Raw genomic sequence first — 22094 nt, 5'->3', positions numbered from 1 at the left:
AATATTTGCGACCTCATAAAGAATATATCTAGTGAGGAAAAGTAATCGAGAATTTATTTTTAGCATGCACTTGGTTTCATATTGAGTTGCAGAACCCTGATGTTTTCTGGCTTTTCCAGTGTCGTAGCAAGCAGAGGGGAAATTGGTGGTGGGTACAGCATGGAGTAGAAGGCACAAGGGACCACAGCTGCTAATCTCAGCTCTGATACTGGGCGACTGTAACCCCGGACAAGTCACTTTGCTTCACAGTTCCCTATCAGTAAAGAACAGGAGGTTAATGCTTGTTAATACTTGCTTCTCTCATGTGAAATGCAAGGATTAGAAGAGCTGGTGTGAGTCCAGAGCATCCAACGTGTGAGACCTAAGTGCTTTTACAGCATCATTTGTCCTAATATAGGTCCTCTCTGTATTATCCCAGCATGTAGTGTGCATGCCGCCAGCCAGAGGCTGGGGCTTTCCTTTCCTTGAACCTCCTTGCAATGGCTCTTACAGAGTGGGTTTTCCTATGTTTTCACAATGGGAGGACTGATGCTGTCAATCTTACATAGATAGGATTAAAAAAAAAAAAAAATAAAAGCTTCATTCACCAATAAGTTGCTTTTCATCTCTAAATGTAATAGGAGAGTAGTTCTGGTTACTGTTCCAGGATTTTTAGAATTTGCTTGCTTGCTTAGAATAAATGGGAAAAGTAGTACTATAGTGAAATGAGAACCTGTCATATCTGGGGAAGATAAAAGGGAAAGGAAACTCGGGAAAATGCTTCTTAGTGTTTTTCACCCCTAGAGACTACGTGTTATTTACCTTCTCCTAGATCCTCCAAGAGCTGGCATTGGCATACTTCCAATCCTATAGCACTTTGCTAAAGTAAAGGATTTTAGACACTGATGTGAGCTCAGGAGATCTGGATTCTTTTCTGTGCCATGGATTCAGGAAAGATGTAGTGTCTGTATGCCTTATTTTCCAGCCTCCGGAATAATGTTCTTTCCCTTGCTTTTTCTGTTTGGCTTTTCAGTGTGTTTATTCTCTTCTTCTGTGGAGTCACTTAGGCACACTCACACATACACAGATGGATACATACAGATATACAGCACTTAGTGGGGTTTGTTTAAGCTGTGCAGTGGTAGTTAGAACCGGTGCAACACTTGGAAGTGTTTAAACTTCTCTTGCTGTCCTGTTTGGAAATAACAAGTGTACTACTACTGTGCCATGAATTGTGCCAGCAGAACATTGGCTTGCACAGAGATGGAGGCAGGTGCTGAATTATGCCCTTGTTTAATGGAAAATCTCCTAGTTGGGGGCTATCCTAAAAAACCCATGTCATACTAGCGGGAACAGGGTTGGCGGGTGACCAGCTGCAAATCTGAACTCAGGAATCCTAGCTGCAACATAGCCACGTAGTACTTGTGGAGTGATTCCTGCAGCATTTATATCTTGCGCTCATCCACTGGGGAATGTGTTTGTCATCCTTCTCACTCATGTCACGTTGGGGGCTTTGTCAGATCAGAATACATCGTCGCTGTGCTTCTCTGTGTCCCTTGAGTTGTCATAGGCACAAATCTTTTTCAAATGCTCTCCCCTGTTCATTTCCATTATTATATCTAGTGCTTCTAGGTGGCAAGCAAAAAATGAATAACCTTGTAAATGCTCCCTGTCTTTCAATTTGTTTTATTTTTCATACAACGTGTCAGTGCATTTTTGTTGAGTGTTTTTAATAAGATGAAGTTGATGAAAATAAATTGCTTTGCAGTTCCTGCTGTGGGTGACAGAAATGCTGGGTCTGTAATTTTCCAAAACTGCACATTTGAAAGCAGTGTGGAGGGTGTTCTATATGCCTGTAACTGCAATCATCTTTGTAATATACGTCCCAGAAAAGGAAAGCAGCTAGCAATTTGAATTTTGGGGGCAAGATGCACTGCTGGTATCCAGCTTCTGCTGGGCACAGTGAGAGAGGGAGCTGTCAAGAGGAATCTTAGGATTGATTCTGTGCCAGGCTTGAGTCTGCCATATTGGATAGTTAGCCACATCTGTCTCTAATATGAGACAGAGAATGAATTATATAGCAAACCCTCTTATCAGATTGTCTCCTAGCCAAGGCTTAGACAGCAAGGACTGGGACTTGACCATGTGGATACCCCAGTGCCTCTGGTTACTGCATATCAGCTTTCTTCTGAGCATTTCATTGACTTACTCAAAAAATGTAATGTGAATACACGGTGATCTCCAAGTTACCAAGGTGTACTCAGTAGACAGTCTAGTAACTACTCATCTGTCTTTGAGAGAAGATAAGCCACATATTCCAAATGTGATTTTCAAGTTAAGATTTTTCTTTTTTTACTCATTTTAATGAAAGGGGGAAAATTCAGTATTACCATATTTCTTGTAAATGTTTCTATTTTGATAAAAAATGCAGAAAATAAAAAATCCCCCAAAGTTTATAATTTCATTTTGTTGTCCACTTTTTGTGCTTTTTTAGTACATATTTAACTGGAAGACAGTATTAATGTTCTGTCTTACTGCAGACTTTGCTTTATTTCTGTAAGTCAGGGAAGCGCTTTCTCCATATATTAGGTGAGAACTGACACATGGAAGTTGCTCAGGAGCTGATGATTAACCAGGAGCTCAGGTTCCACTTTTGCAACTTCAAGGCTAATGCCATTATCATTAAGGCAGTTTTACTTTCCTCAGAACTGCTTTTAGTCCTTCTTCTGTCCTGTCTTTTTGGAAGCATTGAAAACAGTAATAATTAAGACTCCAAATTGATAACAGTCTTCTTCACTTTCCATTTCAAATTCAGAAATTTCCTTGGAGGTTATGCTGCTTGAGGTACAGAAAAGACAGTATTCTGGATTAATTATTTTTCATTGTCCACTCAAATTTGAAGAAGTGGATTAATGCTGGTAGTAAAAGTATCCTACTGTAAAGCAGGATTGATGGATCATAGTGCACGTACAGTTCAGCCTGGTCTGCTGTGCTGTTGGGAGGCAGGGACTGAGCAGTACATTCAAAACTTGGAAAAATAACTAATTCTTGTTTGCAAGTTTTCTGGTGATGTCTTGCAAACAAATTGCCAAAGGTGTGAATCCACTGTTCACCTGTACATTGATGCTTTTACACTGATGTTTATACTTATTATTTCAGATTCTGGGTAAATTATCTCACTCTGTAATTTCTTCATTCTGTATTAAAATAGCATGTGCGAAGCAAAAAAAGCAAGGAGACGCTAGGCCCCAAAATCATAATGGAGATGGAAAAAGTTTATGGAGATTTCAAGCAATCCTCTTTCTTAGTCCATATTATATCTGGTTTGTTTTTAAGTGGTTCTGTTGATGGCGTTCCTGCCACTTTCCTGGAAAAACTGTTTCATTCCCACTATTTGGCAGCATTTCCAGAGATTTATACTGTTTTCCTCTGCTTGGCTGCCTTTCATTTCCCCAGCTTACAACAAGATGGTCCACCTATGGCAAGTTCTTTCCTTGCAGAAGGTTTTACTTTTTGCTCTATGACTGCCAGGAGTGCAATATGAGGCCTGGAATTTCCTCTATCGCTCTTAGGCCCCCTTCGTGCCGTATTTATTCACTCAGTGCCGCATTTTTCACATGTGAGTTGCAAGGACAGGAAGCTACTCCAGCAAATAACTGGTGTTCAGCAGCAAAATCTGAATCTTTTATGTAGGCTACACACATGTTGGGGTTTTTTTTCCCATAATTTACATGGTTCACCTTTTTTTTAATTTGCTCTAATTCGTTGACATCTGTCTGATTCTTTCTGAGTGAAGCTTTGCTACAGCTGTTTTATGAAAGAACTGTCAGCTTGGTTAAAGGACCTGAGGCTTCCTGGTACACAGTCTTACTCCACTGTAGCTTGAAGAGCTGCTGTGGAACCTTATTCCTGATTATTCTCTTCTTCCCCTCCGGTCTTTTGAGTAACTTTTTGCTTCTTGATTCTCTCTCACTATGATATTAGACGCTGAATCCAACAGCGTCAGGTCTGAAGTTTGCAGGACCCCTGTTAAAAATACTAATCGCTCCTGATTTTAAAATTCTGATTCTCCTCCGCTGTTATTTCTGGAAGTGTTCTCCTTGACCATTATGTAGAAGCATTGATCTCCTTGACCATAAATAGAAGTGTTTGTGTACAACTGTGTGACTGTGAAGGGGTTGATATGGTCACGTACTTACAAAATCCTGGCTTTGTTATTTTCTAGGTATTTGGTGCTAGAACATGTGTCAGGTGGGGAGCTCTTCGACTATCTCGTAAAAAAGGGAAGATTGACACCAAAAGAAGCCAGGAAGTTCTTCCGACAAATCATCTCTGCTTTAGACTTCTGCCATAGTCATTCAATATGGTGAGTACAGCCATTTCCACAGGAGTTACCTGTTACATAAAAGCACATAATAAAGGGATCTTACCTTGATATTTTTACTTTCTGATAAATTACTGATGTTGTAAAGCTCTAAAAGCATTGGGTAAAATACTGATGTATTTTTTAATTCTTGACCATCTATGAGACAATGTACCAGTCACAGATGGACTTTTCATGGAGAAGATTGTCTGTCATTTTTCACTGGAGGAGAATTCATTCACAGGTAATGCTTTAAACAGAAAAACCAAAACTCCCAAAGAAAAACAGTTTCATTTCCATAATTTTTGGGGCACTTACTAATAATTAAGATTATATACACTATATCAAAATTAATCCCTGAAGAAACCTGGGACAATTGCAAATACAGCAAAGTCATTTTACAGCTTCCTTCATTTTTTGAAAACCTGCTGGCTTTTGGCAACCTTCACTGAGTCCCTTCTGGGCATTTGAGTCACCATTGCCTTTAATTTCCTTTCCAGTAAGGAAGAATTTTCTTATACTTTCTAATTCCATCATGTTATTTAACCATCGGGTGTGGTTTAACCTGTGATATCAGGTGGTGTTTTAAATTGGACCGGTTTCTCCTTCATCTCCAGCAAGTTTAGGTAATTTAAATTATACTGAAATCAAGTTGTTGTAATCAGTCTGAGCACAAGAGTTTCTGTATAGCTGCTGACCCATAACTGCCTGCTCCTTGCTCTCATAAATGCATCTCCTTGCATTTAGATTGGCTGAGGGAGAACATCTACATTATGTCTGCGTGACTGCTTCTCCATAGCCACAGCCAGCCATAGATCCCCAACTCCAGGAGGCCAAGGGCCACAGATAGATATTGCAGTAGCTGGATTTGCATAATCACTGTGTGGTTACTTCTCAGCAGCCTTACAGGGATTTTCTGTACCCCCAGTTCTGTGCTGAAAACTCACAAACCAGATGGCCCCAGCATAAAAGGCTACAGCAAAAATGGATGCTTAAATATTTAACTTGTTTTTTTAGCCCTCCTTCATCATGTCTGACTCATTTCAACAGGAAATAGTAATCAGAAAGAAAGCATATTTCTAAATGGAAAGAAGAGCCTTTCTTGAGGATATATTGAGAAAAGTGTACTGTTAGCAGAAGAGACAGTTCAAAGGTGGTAGATCTGGGTGAGACGGTCCTGAGGACAATGTCTACCTGGTACAGTCAGGGTTACAATAGTCAGAGAAATTCCCAAAAAGGCCAAGAGCAGGTTGCTTGCCCTAACTAGAAGATCTAAGTTTACTCTATTGGAAGAGATGTCTGATCAGTTTTATTCTATGAATTCCACAATTTTTCCTCCCCACTAATCAACTGCACTGAGTGATCCTGACCATTTTAGAACCAGCATACAACCTTGGTAGGTTGCAGAGCTGTTATTTTTTATGTACACTGGGCAGTGTAACCACTGGTGGATTGCATGCATACATGTTTCTGTTTCCTAGTTGGCTTAATACTTAGAAATCCAATCCAAGAAGACTCGAAAATGTTTAAGTACAACTGAAGAGAAATTATTTACTCTTCCAAATGAATATTCTGGAGAAATCTGAATCTCCATTGGGATAGTTTGTACTAAAAAATGCATATATGCACATACATGCTAGTCCTTTGGGCTTATGATGGATACCTCTTGATCTGGGAGACTTTAATAAACTGAGTGAGGATCATGGTGAGTCTCGTGTCAGACAGACAGGCAACCATCTCTGCAGGTTTAACAATATGTGAAATCTTCAAGGCAGAGTGCCTTTCTCTCTTGAGGAATCCATTTTCCTCTGTTAAACATATTGGATTGTGGGCAGTAGTCTTGCTAATAAGTAAATCCCCTGTCTCCTTGCTAACTCCCACTTGACTAGCATCTAGTTCTGAATAAGTTAGCAGTAAATCATAAGCTCTCCCTCCAGGTCACTCTGAGACTCGTGTGGTCTGTGTTATATTAGATTCTGTGTTGTATTCTAGACAGTTATCAGAAAATCAGAGCATGCATAAATACATATGTGTGCATGCGTGTGAGTATAAAAGTTAATGTGCTTTCCTAAGCAATGAAGCCTGACCTTGTCCTGTCATGGGGCAGTGAAATGACAAATCATCTCATCAGCCAGGTTATCCAGTTATGACCACGTTGAAAAATGAAGGCTTCTGCTTTGGTTAATGACTAAATGTGTGTGCTTCTGACGTACTGGCAGAATAGATTGATGGTCCGCTATCCCCTGCCCCATATCATTGTCCCATCTTCTTCCTGTACCTCCCAAAACACTCTGAAATACCTGTGGCTTACTTACACAGGAGTATGTAACCACAGTCAGGATTCACTGCTCAAAATGCACTGACGCACCAGGATTCCTGAATCAAAGATTCAGGAAGGATTCCCCAATCCTCCCATCAGTAAAAGGCTTTTGCTGCTCCTGTGTGGAGAGATAGCCTCTGTCTGAGAGGTGTTTTCAAACAAGCAGCTGAGAAAAGGAAGTAGAATAGGCGTAGAGCTTGAGTCTGTTTGTGTGTTGTTTTAAAAATGTATGTGCTTTCTGTTCTTGTTCTATTTACTGGAAACAATGGGGGAATAGTTGATGTACCTCACTCTGTGGTGCAGTTTTTATGATATAGGTTGTCCACAGGAGAATGCTTATAGATAACCCACTCTAGGGTCCTCTGAGGACTTCTGTGTGTACATAGCACTGTGCCAGGCTAGGGACCCACAGGCAACCGTGCAGCAAACTGAGCACCATGCAGATGTATCTTGTGGGATCCTGTGTTACCTTGCTGCTTTGCCTGAGCTGGCAAGCCAAGCAGTTAGCTCAGTGATGCAGCATTATTGCTTCTACTTCAGCTCTCCCTCTGTGCTTGCTCTGAGGGCTCTGCGCTGCGCTGCAGTGCCTGGAGCAGACGCACTCGGCAGCAGTGCAAGAAATGGCAGAGGAACTTGAGGTTCCTCAGACATCAGTTTAAGACCATCCAAGCCTGGGAAGTTTTCTTTGGACAGGTGATGATGATTGTTTTTTTTCCTAAGCTGCCATTCACCTAATACTGGGTGTCCACTTTCCTGAATTCAGGGCCTTTAAGATACCTCTGCTGGGTGCCCCAAATCAATAGTCCCTTTTGAATGTCCTGCCTCCCTACTGTGGGAGAGCTCTCGGCTAATTCAGTGCCGACTGTATTTTCTGTCGGAAAGAATGTGGGAGCACGTATTGGGGTAGGTCACAAATCCTTGGTTTCCTCGGGAAGAGCCTCTTTGATGTCGGTGTTGGGGATGCTGCAGCGGCAGCCGCGGGTGGGAGCGGAGGGAGGGCTGGCGGGAGCCGCATTGGCTGGGCGTGACATCACCGGCGGGAGCGGGGATTGGCGCCGCGCATCCTCCCGGCCCTGGGCTCCGGCTTTGGTCGGGCTCATATTCGGTGTCTGCATCTCACAAGCTGACAAATAAAAATATGATTACAGAAAATGCCCCGTGGCAAACCTTATTATGGCTTCAGAGGTAACAGATAATGCCAATTACTGCGCAGGGCAGTGGTGACATTGAGAGGAAATCCCCTGCGGTAATGAGCAGTGAGATGATTATTTCATTTTATTTTTATTTTGGTTGCGTTTCATTTTGTGGTTTTGGTTTTTTTCCCTGAGCATACACAAGAGGGGTTAAGGCAGGTTCTTTATGAATATTGATAAATGACAATTATGAGGGCCCTTTCTCCTTTCATTGCCTGGGGCTGTGCTTGTTCGAGCACACACAAGGAAGGCTCTTGCTGAAGTGTGTCTGTGTGTGCATGCGTAGGCATGGGGGTGTGTGACTTAAAGGGCTGAGGCAATGAATAAGAGCTTTGTTTGACTTTGTCTTGTGTTCTTCCCCTCAGTGCAAAGGGGTAAAGGCTCCTCATAAAATAACACATTCACAGCAGTAGTGCCAAAATCTCTGGTATATTCCTGCAGGCAGAAGCTGCAGAGCACTGTCAGTAAGGAAAGCATCCTTTTAGGGACAAATCTGGGGTGTCTGTGAGAAACGGAGAAAGCTGAAGAATGCCAGGTGCCATGTTCTGTCAGGTAGTGCCACCCTCCTCATGACTCCTACTCTGCCTTACTTCATAAGGAGCCTGCTGTGGTGTTCTGCAGGGAGGTTCTGTCAAATGCTGAATACTGCAGCAGTTGGACACTTTGAAATCATGACTCAAGGCCTCCAAATGTGAAATTGGTCTAGAAATTGTGGAATTTAATAAGGTTGGTTGCTGTTTTGGATTTTTTTCTGGTCCTTGAGTCTTTAGGTTTTCAAGTTCTCTTTCAGGCTATCAGAAGTGAGAAGGGTACGTTTTTCCCCTGTTGAGAGCTGATATTCACCAATCATTACCCGAATCCAGGAGTTTCAGATCTGTGATCAAGAGTCACAGTAAAACAGTGAGGAATTTTCAGATAACCCTTGTACAGGAAACCGGAGAAAACCCATCAAGTGTAGCAGCTGCAGTGCCAAAGGCAAAGTTACCAGCTCAGCTAAAGTCAGACAACATGTATTTTTGTAAGTTTACTTCTTTATATAAGCCACTGGAGACTCAAAAATAGCATAGTCTTATTGTAAGCATAGCCAGGTAAGATTCTCTGGCAAGTACAGCAGTAGTGATCAGACCTGACCAGTTGTTCTGGCTTTGAAATGCATGACTATATGTCTTGAGGAGAGGTTGGTAGGGAGAAACAATACATTTTAATAGATTAATGAAAATAATTGTTAAAAAAGCAAGCAATGTTTTATGCATACAAATCCTTCCTCAGGATTCCTGATATGTTTATAGATGTTGTCCCTTTTCCTAGCTATATTTATATTTACTTGCTCTGCAGAATTCTGTGAAAACTTACTAAATTTGAGCATAGCAACCATGGCTGTAAACAAAGATTCTTCTGTAGGTAGATACGAGTTACGTGTTTGGATCTGATTTGCAGAAGCAGGAGAAAATAAGATTAAAGGCTTTTTCTGTTCATGAAATTTAAAATAATGCTTCTCATACTATTAACTGTTACTGATAAATTATCTGCATCACATCAGGCACTTTAAGAGGCATAGTGCAGAACAATTATTCTGTGGTCTGGCCCTACTGGGAGTTTGGGGTCAGTAAGAAAAGCATTTGCGAAGTAACCACCAATTTGATTAGTACAAATGACCTGCAACTACTCCAATTAAGAGGTTTCTTGGGTTAGAAGTCTGTGACCTACAATGAGTTGTCATAGAAACCAATATGAACATTTCAGCTCAAAAATCACTTCAAAATAATGGCTTAGTTCATCATCTCATACCAGGTGACATAGCTCCTCTGAATCCAAAATCTAGAGTCTGTCCCTACACTAAAATTCTTCTTCCAGCCCTGGGTGACAGTCAGACTGTTTTACTTCTGTTTTTTATGTATACTGCAGTTGCTTCAGTACAGATATTCAGTATGGGGATATTCCCAGAGCAGGAGGATGGACTAGAATGGCAACAGAGGGAACTGTGGGAACTGTCTGAATAGCATCTCTGGCAGTAACTAGAAAGCAGGCATGACCAGTGTGTAAGTGGGAAGCTGGAACATGTTAATGCATATATGTGCCTTTCATTTTCTATGCACCATCTCCAAGAATGGTGCATTTCCATGGGACAATTTTTTCAGAGCTCTCTCTGTATCTATCTTATGCTGCAAGGAAATTGTAAGGCCTTTGTTGTGTCTTTTAAAAGGGGGATGTTGCAGAGAGTCTGACAGTGGGTGCTTCCCCTGTCATGGCTTGTTTAGTGGCTCCCTTTCTTTCATTCACTTTCCCTTCAGAAGCCTGCTGGATGCCTGCTCCTGAGGCCAACTTCTTGTGCTCTTTTCTCAGTTGAGAAGCTCTGGGAGTCTGTGGCCACTATGGATCAGGCTTACACTGACTTCTTTTGCAGTGCTGCATTTCTCAGTCATATTCTTTCTCAGCATATGCAAGGCTCAATTGGAGAGTTTGCTGTGTTTGTCAGTAAAGAAGCTGCTTTCTTCTGGTTTTCCAGCCATGTGATAAAGCTCCTACAGCTTTAGAGCCTTTAGAACAACAAAAGGGTAACGAGTCTTCTGTTCACCTGCAGAGAGAGGAGTTGATGTGGTCATATAAGACACGGAGAGCCAGAGAGATCAGCTGGAATGGGACCAAATTAAATGCATTTACTCTGCACTGTTCCATTAATGCCAAGTAATTACCACATACAGTGGGATTTTTGTTTTGTTTTGTTTTGTTTCATTTTGGCACAAGAGAATTCTTTTCAAATGTGAATGCATTAGGCAGTCCAGGCTGCTGGGCTCTTAGGTAAATTATAACAAGCCTTCCCTATTCCCATATGTTCCTCTCCCTTCCCCTTGGCATTTGGAAAGCTGGCAATACAAAGATGGGAAATGCAAATGCAGAGAGGAAGTCTCTTCCCCAATGGCAGTGATGCTGGTTCTGCCACTCTGGTGCAAACTCCTGGCCTGACTTCTATCCCCAGGATGCTTCCTCGGCAAATTCAGAGCGGTCCAAAGATGGATATCAGAGAAATGTTCCAGCTAAAAGAAAATTTTCATTGGGGCATGCAATTCTCTTGTGTTTGAATGTGCAAGTACTGTCTAATCCCACTGGCACCCTGATCTCTGAGAACAGTGCTGCCAAAATACAAAAAAACATGCTCAGGCTGCCATGAAATTCCTATGCTAACCATCCATACTGGACATTAGGGACTGTGTTGAAAGAGGGAGGGAGAAGGGTCAGAGAGATACAAAACTGCTGTATATGACAGTTCTTGTATTTTGGGGCCCAGGCAGCAATAAATGTAATGATTCTCAATGGGGTCCAGACTGTCCTCTCTTCTCAGTGAAGTGATAATTTCTATAGTGAAGGGCTGATAATTTTCTTGGCTTTATTTTGATGAGTGTCTGGAGGAAAAGAAAGAAAAGCACCTTAAGGTCTGTTGCTACTCCAGTTTTTTTTTCACATATACTGTCTCACCACAAGTCCCCCAATCCCAACTTAAAGCTTTCAAAATGCTTGCTGGGAGGTGGGTCAGCACCTCTCCTTAAAGACCTCCATCAGCCCATGTAGCCTGATCATTCATGGAAAAGCCTTCTGCAGCACAGTGAGGTGAAGCTTACTCCATGTTTGGAATGTGGATAGTGGCACCTCCTTTTTCCTCTCTTTCTTGGAACGGCTCTCAAAAAAACCCCTACAATATGTATGCCACTCTACAGGAACATCATTTTCCCACTTGATTCTCCCTAAAACTGTGTTGTGGATCCCAGCTGATGGGAAGACAGGATGAGATGGGAAGAAGGAGACTCCTTTCCACTAGTGAATATTGTACTCATTTCCAAAGGCATCATCCCTTCCCTTTCACTGTCTCTCAGTGGTCTGGGAGTGAATCTGTTTCAAGATTCACATAAATTGTGTTCCAGCCAGGGCCTGTGGCAGATCTGCCAAGGCTGGAAGCTTTGAATCATGGAAGGGGAGCTATTTTGCATTTCCTTTAGCTGCACTGTTTTCCTGAAATAAGATATTTTGTTGTGAGCATGCATCCATGGCTGGAGAAACTCTTGTGGATGTCCTGTGCTTAGGTCGTGCTCCACCTTGGTGATTCCTACATGTTTTCTCTCTTCTCTCTAAATAAGCTGCACAATTTTAGGATAAGTGAAACATTCAGTTTTTAGGTACAAAAGTCACATGTCAGCAGTATGCCTGCTACAGACTGAATATATATATATATATATGAATCATATCAGATCATGCAGTACTCAAACAGTGGAACAGGCACAGGCAGCAGCACCCTCAACTTCTATAGCCTGTATCAGTTCAGCAGTCAGACAGGAGCAGTTGCCAACACTGAAAAATAACTATAGTCACTGAAAAACTATGCATGGTAGAAGGGGACACACTGAGCTTGAGCTGTGGGGAGATTTCTTGTTTCATAACATCAAACGAGCACAGCGTTCACTTTACAGGGAGCTGTTACTGGCCCCTGACCACTGGTCCTCAAACAGGGAAAATTCAGCACATTGCCCCAGTTGGATAAGGTCTCTCCAGTACCCCATCAGTGAAAGCAGTTGTAAGATGAGAACTGTCCAGGATGTATGCTGGAGGAAAGTTTAAATCACGCATTACTATCTCATTAGTGTCCAGCTTTCCTAGCTTGCCTTAGAACTGTGGGCTCTTCACTCCATTTCACTGCTGGAGCTGAAATATATTAAACTTTGGCATATGTTGATGATCTTGCCTTTGTCCAGGACTGCTGTCCTTGATGATGACGTTCAGGGATTCTTTTCCTGACCATTAGCTGGTCATTCACTGACTCTGAAACCTTTCCTTGTCATGCATCTCCTGCATTTTTTGTCAACCAGTTATGCCTGTCTTGATAGTTTAAAGCTAATACATCTTCTATCTCCAATTACCTCAAAGCTGGGATTTCTGTGAGAAAGATAGATTTGATAAAGCACTTTTGGGATTTTCAGTTGAAAATATGCACAAATCTGAATCATGATGCTCCATTATCTACAGGATAGTTTGCCCATGGTTAACAAGGCCATTTTAACATGCAGAGTTTATCATGTTTATACAAGATTGGAGACTAAATTTTAAAAAGTGAGAGGGAAGGAGTCATAGGTCTCAGTGATAAGGTAAATGACCAGTAACTGTTTTGAATGTGCACTGTTTTGTTGGAAGTCTCCTTTGGAAATAATTGTTACAGTCCCCAGGTGTCCTATTACAGTGTGCTCTGGTTTTACATAGAACTGACCTGCATTATTTACAAGTTGTCTCTAACTGATCATTCCACACTTCTCCGCAGATCAGAGGATCTAATTTCCAAGGTATTGTCATGCTGCTCATGTTTTTCTGAGAGGGTAGTGACTGTCCTTCTTTACACTGGTATAGAGGTAGAATTACACTTGCATGCATGAGGAATGCTAGAGGAATGTCTTTAGGAAATGCAGTGAAGATAAGACTGCCTTCCATGATGGGTGTCACTTGACTATTCTGACACTGGTTCTTTTGCTGAGTTGTTTTGGATCAGAGTAACTGCTTCTACTGAATCATTGTTGTAAATGAGTGTAGCCTGACACTTGCACGTGTTGTTGGCTGACCAGCCACCAAAGCTGGCCTGTTCTGCCTGTTCAAGTGCTCCCATTTGGACCTTTTATTAGCAAGACATCAAAGACTGATTTTGCCTTCTTGTAAGCAAAAGCAAGAAAAGAGCTTTTTCTTTGGTCTGCCCAAAATGCTTCCCTCATCTCTGTGACTTTTCAAGAGTTGCAAATAAAAAGAAACAAAAAACAAAGTCGTTACAAATTTTGTGCAAGATCTTTGGATATAAAATCAAGTGAATGTAATAGTTGTTCAAAAGCACCCAAGTACTAAAAAGCAGACATGGGAGCACAGTGGTGTTGACTGTGACTAATGGAGATTAATAAATTAGTCAATATATGATACTTGTGATTTAGAGCCATCCTGAAGATTGTGGCTTCCTGACTCTTCTCGTGTTGCCAAATAATAAGAGAATAGAGCTTTGATGGAAGAGAGGGAATCCTCTCTTTTCCTTCCCACTGCTGACACCCTCAGTTATAAGCAGTGCTGTGTTGAAGGGGTTTCTCCATCAAAACTAATTACCCAAAATTATTTCAAAGCCATATGCCTATGCAAACAACTCCCAATAAGGGCTTTTTGCAGTAGCATTTACATCAATAATGTTTTTTCTCTAGATATCACACATTTTGTTTCATGTTGTTGACAGAATATATTGATAGTGTTGCCTCCTACCTTAAAGAGCTGGCATATTACAGAGTATATCAGCCCTAAATCCAAGCTGGAATTCTCCTCCCACCTATTTCCCTCGATTTCTCCCTCATACTATGTTGGTATCACTGGAAGTTGAAGACGTTCATTTCCTGTCAGGGCACTGCAGGCATTGCATTCATCAGGAGTGGGCATCTGGGATACAGCCTAGAATACTGCAAAGATTGGATCTTGAATATGTGTGTTCTCCTGGAACAAGAAATAAAATTAAATCAACTAAAATATAGCAGGTTGGGTGCTATTCTGGATAAAAAACAAGTTTCAGAGTGGGAAAGCTGTTGTGGATAAATTTAACTCACATTCTGATCCTCTCTTTACAGCCACAGGGACTTAAAACCAGAAAACCTACTGCTGGATGAAAAGAACAATATTCGGATAGCAGACTTCGGGATGGCATCGCTGCAGGTTGGGGACAGCTTGTTAGAAACCAGTTGTGGGTGAGTGTCTCAAAGCATATTGCAAAAATGAGTGATAGATTCCAGACACAGAAGTTGTCTATTGTAAGGGTCACTAAAGACCTGCAGACCTACACACTACATTGGTATTTCCCAGCAAGATAATAAGTTTATATATGCATGTAGTGTATCAGATAGCTAAAAGAAGGGGGCTTAAGTGCTGTACAGTGAAAAGCAGGCCACTGTAGGTGTCATATATGGATATAAAAATTAAGGCTTTCAGGTTTGGATTCATCTGCATGTGCTGATATATGTTTGCATTTACTGGCCATGTAGTTTTTGGTAACTGAAAGCAGTAGTGTTTACTATTATAAGAAGAGACTTTGAAAATATTAGGGAGTGAAAAAATAAATTAGTCTAGAGGTTCTTAAATGGAACTTGCATGTCCTGATTAGACTGACTGCTTGCATGCAGCTCTTCCTGTTCATGCTCCACACTGCTTTGTTTCAGCTGACGTGCAGGATTGAGGGGGAGGAAGCAGGGTCCTTTGCAATTACAAGCAGGCCATGAATACACATACAAAGGAGACTGCTTGGAGGAATATTGCAGGGGCAATCTGAAGACATTTCCGTGGCAATTCAGTTGCCAGCAAGAGCTTTGTAGGACTTTCCAAGGGAGCTGGCAGTAAGCCCCAACAGCTGAGCAAAGCCCGAGTGCCTGGCTAGGGACAGGACATGCTCTTCAGGGGAAGGCCCTCTCATCACCATTGTCCCTAGGGGCACCACTGGACTGTGTCCCACCCCCTCCCAGTGCTGTGGCATGGTGTCCTGTTGTCTGTGCAGGGGCTGCAGCAATGAACTGTAGCAAGGGCAGCACCTGCATCGAGCTGCTGCAGCCTGGCACCACTATGTCAGCTTTTAGCTGTGTCTGAATTTGTTATAACAGCAAGCTCAGCAACTAGACAGTACCAGCAGATTTCCACTTCCTGCCATACAAAACTGACTATTGACAGGAGGCTGAACATGAGCCAGCAGTGTGCCCAGGTGGCCAAGAAGGCCAATGGCATCCTGGCCTGGATCAGGAACAGTGTGGCCAGCAGGATCAGGGAAGTGATTCTTCCCCTGTACTCAGTGCTGGTGAGGCCACACCTGGAGTACTGTGTCCAGTTCTGGGCCCCTCAGTTCAGGAAGGATATTGAGGTGCTGGAGCAGGTCCAGAGAAGAGCAACGAGGCTGGTGAGGGGACTTGAGTGAAGTCTTATGGTGAGAGGCTGAGGGAGCTGGGGCTGTTCAGCCTGGAGAAGAGGAGGCTCAGGGGAGACCTCCTCACTCTCTACAACTCTCTGAAAGGAGGCTGTAGCCAGGTAGGGGTTGGTCTCTTCTCCCAGGCAACTATCAGTAAGACAAGAGGGCATGGTCTTAAGCTCTGCCAGGGGAGGTTTAGGTTGGATATTAGGAAGAAATTCTTTACAGTGAGAGTAATCAGGCACTGGAATGGGCTGCCCAGGGAAGTGGTGGATCCTCCATCCCTGGAGGTTTTTCACATGAGACTGGATGTGGCACTTAGTGCCATGGTCTAGTAACCATGGTGGTAGTGGATCAAGGGTTGGACTTGATGATCTCAGAGGTCCTTTCCAACCTGGCTGATTCTATGACTCTTTTTGGCCCTTGGTAGTCTGAATCTGATGACTTCAGCCCTATCCTCAGCTGATTACAGTCCATGCTTTTTCAGTCCGTGCTCTAGGCCAAGGCAGTTTGGAGTAGACATGGAACCATTGGGGTTCCCTCTACAGCCCAGTCACTGCCTCTCAGTCCTAGGCCATATGGCCCTGCTTTCCAAGTCATGAATAATGGATAGCAAAATTATATGAAATTCATGGTATGATAGAATGCTGGTTGATGAGTATACTGGGACCCACCCATTTTTTCCTGTCCATGTTTAATCAAGATTTGAGCTCTTAGCAGCACAGATGAAAAACAAGGAGCTGTGATGGCAAGGCTCACAATGTCCCACACCTGGATGAGGGAAACACCCAGTATCTTCAATACAGGCTGGGAGATGAAGGAATTCAGAGCAGTCCTGCTGAGAAGGACTTGGGGGTACTGATGGATGAAAGGCTGGACATGACCCAGCAATGTGCACTTGCAGCCCAGAAAGCCAACCCTGCCTTCGGCTGCACTGAAGGAATCATAGCCATCAGGTCGAGGGAGGTGATGCTGCCCCTCTACTCTGCACTGGTGGGACCCCACCTGGAGCACTGGATCCAGCTTTGCGGGGTCCTCAGCACAAGAAGGATGTCAACCTGTTAGAGCAGCTCCAGAGGAGGCCACAAAGATGATTGAAGGACTGTAACACTTCTCCTATGAGGACAGACTGAGAGAGTTGGGATTGTTCAGCCTGGAGAAGAGAAGGCTCCAGGGAGACCTTGTTGCCACCTTTCCGTATTGGAAGGGAGCTGTCCTATAAAAAAGATGGGGACAGGCTTTTTAGCAGGACCTGTTGTGATAGGATGAAGGTTTTGAACTCTAAGAGTGTCACTACAGATTAGATATAAGGAAGAAGTTTTTTTTCATTGAGGGTTGTAAAATACTGAAACAGGTTTCCCAGAGCAGTGGTGGGTGCCCTGTCCATGGAAACATTAAAGATAAGGTTAGATGGGGCTCTGGAATGAAGTCCTCCCTGCAGTTACGACAAAGCCTCTCTCCTCTTTAGATAAAATTGTTCCCTTTCCCAACCCAGTCTCAGTTGCCCTGTAGGATTTTTCAAACTCCTTGGGAACCTCTCGGTAGGGTTCCTGTTCTTTTTAGCACCAAGCTCTGTCATCCAGATCTGGAGTCTCAAAGGGAGACTTCCTTCCCATGAGCTGTGCTGGAATTCAAACCTCCATGCTTCAAGCAGATCCAGCCCCCACATTGTGGCCTTAAAATAAGCTAATAAAGAAATCAATGGAACGGAAGAGATGTGCCTGTAATAAACAGAACACAGCAGCAATGCTATGATCTCCTGCCTTGCAGATGCATTTTAAGTGTGTTGCCAATCACTAGGCCTCCGTGTGAGCTATTACACCACTTCATTAATTCTCCTGGCATGGAGCCCAGCATGGCTGATACTGGTGTCTTGTGATCTCTCTGGTTTGGGGGGTGAAGGGAGGGAGGAAGGAAGGAAGGAATATATAAAAAAATGCCACACTGTTCACAGAGAAAGGTAATCCAGTTATGACTCCCTTTCCCTTGGAGCACACAACAGTAATCAACCTTAGAGATTTTCAAGGCAACAGTTTTACCTACCCTTGTAGTTGGTGCTTTCAGCCAGCATGAAAAGGAACAAAATAGACTGAAACATGGCTGAGATACTGAGCTGTAATGAGATGGTCCTCCATGCACCCAGAAGTTAATTTGGAGAATGGCTTTATCTGTACTGTGAACACTGATAATGAGATGAAACTGTAACGTTTCCATTGAAAGTCATGCAAGGAGTCTCCAGGTATTTCTGTCAGTCAGAGTGGGAGGCTCAGATGGGGTTGAGCCGTGTGGTACAGCTAACTTTGTCAGTTCAGCAGAGCGATTAGACAGCAGTCAAAAATTCTTTGCTGTCATGAGTGAACTGCTAAGTTTAGTCCAAAGTTTGGGTAGTCTTCAGGTCACCACAGAGTCTTGACTGGCCTCATGAAGAGTAGCCTCATGTAGCCTGAAGTACGATGTATTGCATACCTCAGAGTCACTGTTTTCTGGGAGTTAGTCCTTAGGTCTGCATGGTTTTCTGTAGCACTGATGACGACCTGGAGAAAACCGTAGTTCAATCCAGTTGTGTTTGTATAGGAGAGAGAGGTAAGGATGGACTTGCTGTTTCATTGACATAATTTCTCACTTAATGGACTGCTCATTGGGCCTTGATTGTAATGAATCCCCATTACTGGAAATGTATATTGAGAAAATCCTGCATATACACAGCACAAAGGAATAAGCCATCGTTTCAAATTTCGACCCTCGAGGGGAAAGGGAGATGTGTGTAGGGTCTGCAGGACTTATTCTGCTTATGGCAGAAATTGCACAGCAAGGCAGTCTTATGGAGAGATGGTCCTTGAAATGCCAAAATAACACAGTGAGTCTCTGCATTCCTTCAGGAGCAGGGAAGGCCTGTCAGCTAACAGCAGACAACGAAGGAAGAGAAAGATGTGATAGGCTGCTGCTTCTATTATTTTAGATCTCTTCAGCTCTTCTCCCTCTTTACCCATTCAGGCAGTGGCATGCAGAGACTGCCCCGTCTCTTTCACAGCAATTCTTCTGATGTGCTGCCTCGTAGTGTTTTGGAATAGTAGATGTTGTCCAATCTACTCTGAATTGTCACTAGGCAAGAAGAGTGAGTGCTTTATGGTTGAACCTCAGGACTGAGACCTAGGTTATTTGAGCTTGATTTCTGTTTCTGCTGAAGGCATTCACAGTCTAGGACAAGATGCATTGCCTTTTCCTGCTTCAGTTCTCCCTCTTAGCAAATCATTGAAGTGACTAAGTTGCTCTGAACATAAAATGTGGTGATTTCTGTAGGAGTCTTGGAAAAGTAGGAAGGGTTGGTGCATTCCCTAGATGATGTTCCTTTTTTTTGAACTGAGGGCTTATGGCTAAAATGAAGGATTGAAGGAGGATACTGTTGCACTACAATTCCTTGGAGTTTGTAAAGATCCTTCCTAGTTCACCATTTACAGAAGCCTAGCAAAGTAAGTTTTTGCCATCTCTTAATTTCACTCTTTACAGCTTCAGAACACTACTGGATGGAGATGGGTGAAAGCTGCTGGATGACAGAGAACCCGCAGCAGTGCTGGCCTCTGTACTTCCTGTGTCCCAGTCTCTCTATCTCAACCAAGAGCTAGGACAGAGCTGGCTTGTAAAGGTAGCTCGCCCCAGCACCAGACCCGACCTCTGCAGAGGCATTCAGGCTGACACCACTGTTGGCAGCCCCCCAGTTAGCTGACTGTGTACAGCAGTTCTCCCATCTTGATGTCTCCAAAGAAAACCTCGGCCTGATTCAGAAAGCCAAGTGCATGTGGGAAGAGTGATGCTGACTATGATTTTATTGTGAGTGAGAGGAAAGCCTTGCGGCTGCTGGTGGCATAATAGAGGAGAACAGCAACTTCCAACTGCAGCATAGTCAATTCTTCTGCTCTCAGCTCTCCCTAGCAATTCCTGGCAACACTTTGCTGACCCACAGATTGCCTGAATCTATCAAAAACAACCCCATGTATACTCATTAGGACTGATTACTGTCTCTTTTTGAGCTCATAGTATTTGTAACAACCAATGCACTGTGTGTTTGTTAGAAATGCTAGCAGAGATATCTAGCTCCTGGTTCCCTCACATCTGTATTTGGTGTATCAGCGCACCTGTGGTGAGCAGATAATTCAGGGGAGCAGCACACCTCAGTGTCCAAGCACCATTTCTGATTTTAATGACAAGACATGATGCTGCAGATATTCTTTACCCCTTATAATAAACGTGTACATATGTCTAAAACATATGAAAGTGTCCTACATCCAGTTATTGGTAGGGTTGCAAATTTAAGCTCTTGAATTTGGAATCGCCAGAATTAGTACCTTTTTACCCCATCTCATCAAGAGCTTGCATTCTCAGCACTCCATTCCCATCTCTTTCTTGATTTGTACTGTAGTCTTGCTGACTTCTCCCAGTCATTTCTACTCCATATTGTGCTCTTTTTCTCTTTTTCACTAGATTCCAGCTCTAGCTTCCCTTACCTGGTTGTTCCATTCAGTTGCTGTCAGTTCTAGATCTACTTCGCTAGTTTTGCACTCAGTTTGTTTTAAAGTTTGGTACCTTGTGATGAGCCCAGCCAGAGCAGCTCACAGTATCAGTTTCAGATAAAAAAAATATTCTGTGAAGTGTTACCAGTGCAGGTAGAATTTTGATCCTGATCCTCTCTGATCCTCTAGAGCATTTCTGCTAGTAAATGCCAACTTCAGTTTTCTTGAGGCAGTTTGAATAAATTTTTCTAGAGAATGCAAATAATTACTCAAATTTTCCCTTTGCAGTCAAGGATACTAGAATTTATTTTTTTATGTGAAGAAAATGTTTAATTTAAATTTGATAGTGGAAATGCTTCAGCCCATACACAACATGCAGGTACACAGAAACATGAAACCAGTCTGAGACAGATGAAAAACAAGGAAAATTGTTGTTAAATTGATAATAAATGGTAAGGAATTGAAAATGAGGATTACCAAGGGAAATATCAGACAACCTGATTAGTAATTATTGGTACCAGCCTCACCTATAATATATCCCAAGGTGTGTTAAAAGAGATTTAAGTCTTCAAAATCAATCCCTGAAAATTTAATATGTGCTTTTCTTCAGCTGGCAGTATAACATTAACTTAACCGGTGCATATTAGGATATGCCCATTAATTACAAGTTTGTATAGGTTTTTTCCAACAAGTCTTTGCCTCATTTGATGATTGGATGGTATGTTTCTTTGAGTAAACAGCTGTCTAATGTTTGGGGTTTCCTCATCATTCATTTATGGATCCATGTATAACTTCTGCTCACTGTATTCAAGCCTTGCTATGAATTCTAGGTAGGATTTCATCACAGTGTCTTCGGTTTGCAAATATTAATTGTACTGTTTTCATATTATGTTTGCCACATAGATCTGGTTATCTCTATTTATATGAGGGCACATGATTCTTCAAAATGAAACTCAAATCGTCAACCAGTTTTGAGTGTACAGTTGGATACTCTGGGGCCCAGTATCTCAGAATACTTGGTGCTTGATAACAGTCCTTTACTTGGAGATCAGAGCACCTACTGACTGCAGCTGCTGCTCCACGTGCTTATAAATACTGTAAATCAGACTTCAGATGTGTAGCACTGTGATTCTGAAAAGTGGGGAACCTGCAACTCATAATTACCTGTGAACATCTCAGTTTAAGGCACCTGTTCATTTTCTTTCACAGAAGGACTCTGTGGCAGGGACAGAGTTTGATTCTCCAGTATGTCAATCAGCTGCAATTCTTGCAAGCTTGTCCTTGTTCCCTCACATTTCCAGCTTTGTCCAGAAGTAAAACAGAGGCACTGGGCACAGCAAAACATCCACCTGACTTACATGCAGAGTACAGTATAACCTCTTCAACCTTTATTTCAGCAGTTCTTAACTTTTGGATACTTAACTTTGTGATCTTTATGCCCTTTTAATGCAAAGGTCTGGTTGATTTTTTTAAATTACAATCTCTTAAAGGTTCCAAGTCTTAATAATTTGAACTGATGCATTAATTAATGAACTGATTTGCAGATTCCCCAAAATGTAATTGCACTTGGGGAGTAAACAGCTGTAAAAAGGCTGAGGGCTAGATGCTGAGTTTTCTAATGTAAAGCTAAATGACTGAGTTGAAGCTTTAATGGGAAAATAGCACTCAGCCTTAACTACCTTAATTACAGCCTTACCTACAGCTACTGCCTTCACCGCAGCCTTAACTACCCCCTGCTACTGGAACTGTTTTGTCAGTCTCTCTGTCTTTCTCTTCTGTGGAATCT

At 42.5% G+C, this 22094-nt stretch overlaps 1 protein-coding gene across 14 annotated transcripts in view; it reads left to right on the top strand.

Moving 5' to 3' along the window:
- The window catches only part of BRSK2 (BR serine/threonine kinase 2), a 315531-nt gene that overhangs the window by 216752 nt on the left and 76685 nt on the right, over positions 1-22094 (top strand). For all 14 annotated transcript variants that reach the window (XM_064657587.1, XM_064657590.1, XM_064657589.1 and 11 more), the window contains exons 4-5: positions 4205-4345; positions 14482-14598. In XM_064657587.1, coding sequence (XP_064513657.1) covers positions 4205-4345; positions 14482-14598 — 258 coding nt within the window. The remainder of the gene's footprint in view (positions 1-4204; positions 4346-14481; positions 14599-22094) is intronic.

Source organism: Pseudopipra pipra, chromosome 6 (genome assembly GCF_036250125.1).
Source record: "Pseudopipra pipra isolate bDixPip1 chromosome 6, bDixPip1.hap1, whole genome shotgun sequence".
NCBI lineage: Eukaryota > Metazoa > Chordata > Aves > Passeriformes > Pipridae > Pseudopipra > Pseudopipra pipra.
This window is presented reverse-complemented; position numbering and strand designations above follow the sequence as displayed.